Source organism: Salvia miltiorrhiza, chromosome 8 (genome assembly GCF_028751815.1).
Source record: "Salvia miltiorrhiza cultivar Shanhuang (shh) chromosome 8, IMPLAD_Smil_shh, whole genome shotgun sequence".
Classification (NCBI taxonomy): domain Eukaryota; kingdom Viridiplantae; phylum Streptophyta; class Magnoliopsida; order Lamiales; family Lamiaceae; genus Salvia; species Salvia miltiorrhiza.
The window spans coordinates 48,449,280-48,454,240 of record NC_080394.1 but is presented as its reverse complement, the minus strand read 5'-3'; the positions used below and the strand labels follow the sequence as shown (position 1 = coordinate 48,454,240).

General features: G+C 43.5%; 1 protein-coding gene across 1 annotated transcript; it reads right to left on the bottom strand.

Moving 5' to 3' along the window:
- Positions 1-1,139: 1,139 nt before the first annotated feature.
- Positions 1,140-4,336, bottom strand: LOC130996909 (formin-like protein 11). Its single transcript, XM_057922175.1, has 4 exons — positions 2,773-4,336; positions 2,504-2,694; positions 2,178-2,413; positions 1,140-2,026 (listed from the first exon to the last, which is right to left on the bottom strand). Exons 1-4 carry the CDS (start codon positions 4,062-4,064, stop codon positions 1,331-1,333), a joined length of 2,415 nt encoding a protein of 804 aa, XP_057778158.1. The 5' UTR covers positions 4,065-4,336; the 3' UTR covers positions 1,140-1,330.
- Between the last annotated feature and the right edge of the window lie 625 nt (positions 4,337-4,961).

Below are 4,961 nucleotides of genomic sequence, written 5' to 3'. Positions count from 1 at the left end.
CTTATATTGTTGAGTTTTGATAACCGGTAGTAGTAAAAAAATAGCATGAAAGTTGAAGTCACGAAACTCTATATTTTTTCTTTTTTTCGATCACTTTCGGTGATCAAAACCTAACAATATAAGAGCACCCACATTGGGGCTACTCGATTGCCTCTACTCGAGTAAGGTAGCGATCGAGTGGCCCAATGCAGCCTTCGCCTACTCGAGGCTTATCCATTTTGCCCGATCTCCCATTTTTCAAAAAAAAAAAAAATTAAAATTCTGATTTTGAATGCAATTTTAAAATGATTACATCAATGCAATTACGTGTATATCATAGTCCCAAGTCCAAATTGAATAATGTTCTTTCACTTGAATTAATATTTACGTGGATATCATTTATAGTTGTGAATTTTATTCCGATTTCATTATTACTGATATCATATATAGTTGTGAATTTTAAAATGATTGCACCATTATTAATGCAATTTTAAAATTTCAAAGAACATTATTAAGTTTTATGTAAGTTTTAGGATTTTAAAATTAATGCAATTTAAATTTGAAATAAATTGTGTTATTGAAATTTATGCAATTAAATTTGAATGAAAAACATAAAAATCAAAATTAAAAAAAAATCAAGTAAGCTATCAAGTCATCCCACTGTGACCTCCTTACTCATTACTGTCCCCTTCTATCAAGTAAGCTATCAAGTAACCCCATTATGAATGCTCTAAGCATCATTAGAAAGATAATGCCAATAGCTTTCTAACGGTACCTTCAGATTGTCCATCAGACTTCAGATAATTAAGTTATCGATCAACGAACTTTTGGAGTATGGTTAAATTCCAAAAACTTAAAAATATATGTATTTTGTGACAAAAAAAATACATATGATTAAAAACTAAAATTTAGATATAATTTGTGTATTTAGAAGCAATTAATTCATTAAATTATTAATTTAGCAACTGAAGCTCAAGCATTAAATAGTAGTATGAAGGTTGAATTAAGTTACAGCTGTTCCATTTAAATATGGGATTTGCAGTGGATAAATAAATGCATTTATTGGCATCAGGAGAATTAGTAGAGGCCTAGGCTGTGAAGTAGTATAACTATAAGCGATGCCATGTGAAAAACTAATTACCCCACACGTGGCATCACAGTTTGAAAGTCAAATCTTGACTTATCCCTTTGAATTCATTGAACACTGCATCTTACATATTTTGTTTTTGCTCAAATTAAGGAAAAGAATGTTCCTACATGATATCTTAAAAATGCATGCATCATCAGCCAAAAACTCAAATATTTGATCCAAGAAATGAAGGAGCAACACTATACATAAACAAATTAAAACCTATCTGAAGGGATTCGGACAGCGCGGCGCTTTGGAGCTCCGCAGCTCCTTGCACACATTGTCCAACATGCTCAAGAAATCCCTGACGATGACAAAAATCCTAAGCGGATTGGACTCATCCTTGCTCACATCGCCATGAAAATACTCTGTGATCTCCCTCACATGCAGCAGCACTCTATCCTCATCCCCCTGCAGCTCCCTCAGCTTCCTCTCCCCGTCCACGAGGAACGCCCTCATGGACGCCCCGAACCCCCCGCCCGCCTCCCTCCTGGCCAGGCTCTGCACCCTGCCCATCCCCTCCCTCAGATTGGCCACGGAGCTCGCCAGCACGTCCAGATCAATGGTGGCCGTCTTCTTGGCGTTGCATAGCTCCGTGGTCAATCCGGACACCAGATCCAGCCCCATCCTCCTGTACCCCTCCTCCTTATCCTCATTCTTGCCCCTCTGTCCGATCTTGCCCATGATGCTCTCCGACACCCGCACCCCTTCCGACCGGATCATCTCCTGCACCACGAAGTGGAGGAGCGTCGTCTTCCCATCCGTCCCCTTCACGTCCGACAGCTTCAGGAGGGCGTCCAGCTTGAACGCCTTCGCCCCTCCTCTTATCGTCCCGATGTTCATCCTGTTCCCCGTCTTCAGCACCGCCTCCAGAAGCTTCAGGAACAGCCGGCTCGATCTCAGCTCCTTGCACGCTTCCTGCACCCAACCAATTCAATAAACTGCTGGTAATGCATATCATCACCAAATTAACTCAACTGCGACTATTCACATATTACAACCTACTTATTCAACATTATATACTCACTTATTCGTTATTCTCCTTTCTCATGAAAATAGTCATACTCACCTCGAGTATTGAGAATGATTTCTTGAGATGAAGAACTTCGTCTTCGAATGTTTCCCTATACAGCATTGCTTCGATTCTTGCAAAAGCAAAAGGGATCTGGATCATAGCCTTAACCAGCTTCTCCGCCGACCCCAATTCGAGTACGTCGCCTTTGTAGCTCGCGAGCTTCGCCTCCTCCTCCTTGGTCGGCACCATCTTCGACAGCGCTTCCAAATCTTGCAGTGACAAGCCTTCCCCTGTTGCAGATAATTAACCAACTAAGACATACGGGAGAATTTTACTTTGGTGCCTCAGCTTTGCCGCTTGGGCTAGAACGAGTATTCTACCTCGGATTAACGCGCCGCAGACTTGTTCTGAGGTGACGTTCAGGGCCTTGGAGAGGATGGTGATGTTGTGCAGTCTCTTGGGCTCGAGCACGTGCTTGCTGGGAGATGGAGTTTTGCTCTTGGCTTCCTCATTCTTCATCGAGTTTTGGAGGTTGTAACCGAAAAGTGATTCGATCATTTCCTCATCAAATCTGCAACATAGTTTATCAAGAGCAACCGAGTTGTGATGTGATGAATGATGATAGGCTAATTAAAATGCAAAATCTTACTCGAATGAACTAGACCGCATCTTATCCCACACCGTCGACCGATTTGGGGCGGCTCTCACTTTGTCCCAGTGCAGTGGCTTCAGCTTCGGCAACGGAGACCCATCTTTACCCAACGGCGGCGGCGGCGGCGGCGGCGCTTTACCATTACCGTTGGAAAGTGGAGGCGGACACGGCGGAGGAGGAACCCCCGGTGGAGGAGGAGGAGGAGGAGGCGGAGCAGAGGATGGCGCCGGTAACCTACTTAGCAATGTGGATGAGCTGAGAGTTTTCGATGCAGGCGGCGGAGGCGGTGGAGGAGGCGGTGGAATTTTTGAGGCGGCCGTGGAAGTAGACGAGTGTGTTTCCTTAACTTCTTCGTGCGACATATTTTCGCCTACGGTAGAAGCTGAAGCATTGGAAAGCCTCGTTTGCGAATCACAAAAGGAGTGAAAAGATTCATCATCGTCGTCGTCATCGTTATCAGCAGTAAATGAATTGGCTTCGCCGCAAATAATTTTATCTTCAAATTTGTGAATTTCCTCGGGAATGATTCGTTCGCCGCAGGAAGAAGAAGAGCCGTCGACGCACTCCGAAATCTCATGCACAGTAGTAATCTCTCCAAACGAAGAAAACCTCCCACTCTCTCCCACCGAATCTGCGGGTTTCACTTCTCTCTCATCAAATGCATTCTCGCCGGAGCAGATTGTTGCGGCGGCGGAGTTCAGTTTCAGGCAGCATTTGTCTGGTTCAAGAGCAGATTCCAAGGAATTGAGGTAGAAAAGATCAGGGCCGGGATCGGAGGTTACCTTCTTCACTGAGCTTTGAGAGCTTACAAACTTGGACAAACCTCTCCTCCTCTGTTTCCTCCGCCGTTTCTTCAATTTCCGGCAGCCGACAAGCATCGCCGCCGCGCACAGGGCCGAGGTGACTCCGACGGATGCAAGAACCGCAGTCATAACTCTTTTCCCTCTCCCTCGCTCCTCCTCCTTCCGCACCTTGTGGGCCTGCGGGAGCGGGTGGCGGTGGCGCAGCGGCGTGTGCGGGCGCCGCCTCGCCGCCGGAGAAGGTGCCGGGGCAATGCCGGGCCCCGGCGCCGGCGCCGGCGATGCAGAGAAATGCGAGAGGTCTCCGTTTCTGGGCTTGAGGCCGAGCAAGACCCTGAATTTCTCGAACAAAAAGACCCTTTTGGAGTGGTGATTAACAAAACTTTTGCGAGCGCCATGATTGGTGTAATCGATTGAGATCAGAGTGTGGAAAGAGATGAGGAAGAAAACAATGATGATGAGAATCATGTGGGAAAGATGATGACCCATTTTTGTTTTTCTTTTTTTTTTTGTGTGTAAAAATGAATGGTGTAATAAATTGGTGGAGAAATGGGAGGTTATTAGTTTATGAAGGGTGGGAGTGGAGGAGAAGAAGATGTTACTTTAATGCTACTCCAAGCAAGGAACCCCTGAGCTTTGGCAGTTGTAGTTGTACTGGTCCTTCTTTATTTCATCTGCTTCTTCTATTCTTTCTTGGTATTACTGCTAAGTTAATTACTCTTCATCTTCTCTGCTCTTACTCTTCTTATCTACTCTCTACGTTTTACTTCATCGTCTTGCTTCTTGCCTCAGGCCCCACGTCGCATCTTCCTGCCGCTACTAATTCTCTATCTTTATCTAACTAATCAACCACAATTAATTAATCACTCTTTATGTCAACTGTGTTTATGTGTAAGCTGCGGTTTTAATGTCGGACCGAGTTCACTATTTGGTTGCTTAATAGGATTTACTATCATTTATTTCTGTGTCATCGTTGATGATCTAGTGGTGGAATGAATATTTGGAACTACTATCACACTTGAATTTCATATATTGGAGTATAATTTTTTTGTGGGGTTTGTTCACGGGAGTTGAGTTTTTTATCCAATGAGATTAACTAGTTAAGTGTGTGTTGTAGGTACGCGAAATTATAGAATATAAAAAATATTTTATTAATTTTATATCTTTGTTTATTTTGGAATCTTATGAAATCAAAGATTAAATATGATAAAGATCTTACCATATTTCAAAGATAGGGATCAATTTCTTTGACAGCAAGTCAAATCTAATATTGATATATATCAATTTTCAAGAACCAATAGGATCGTGCCACGTCAGCCCTAAGCCCATAATCATGTGGGCTCTGGCCCAAAGCTTGACTCTTCCTACAACTATAAATAAGGGTCA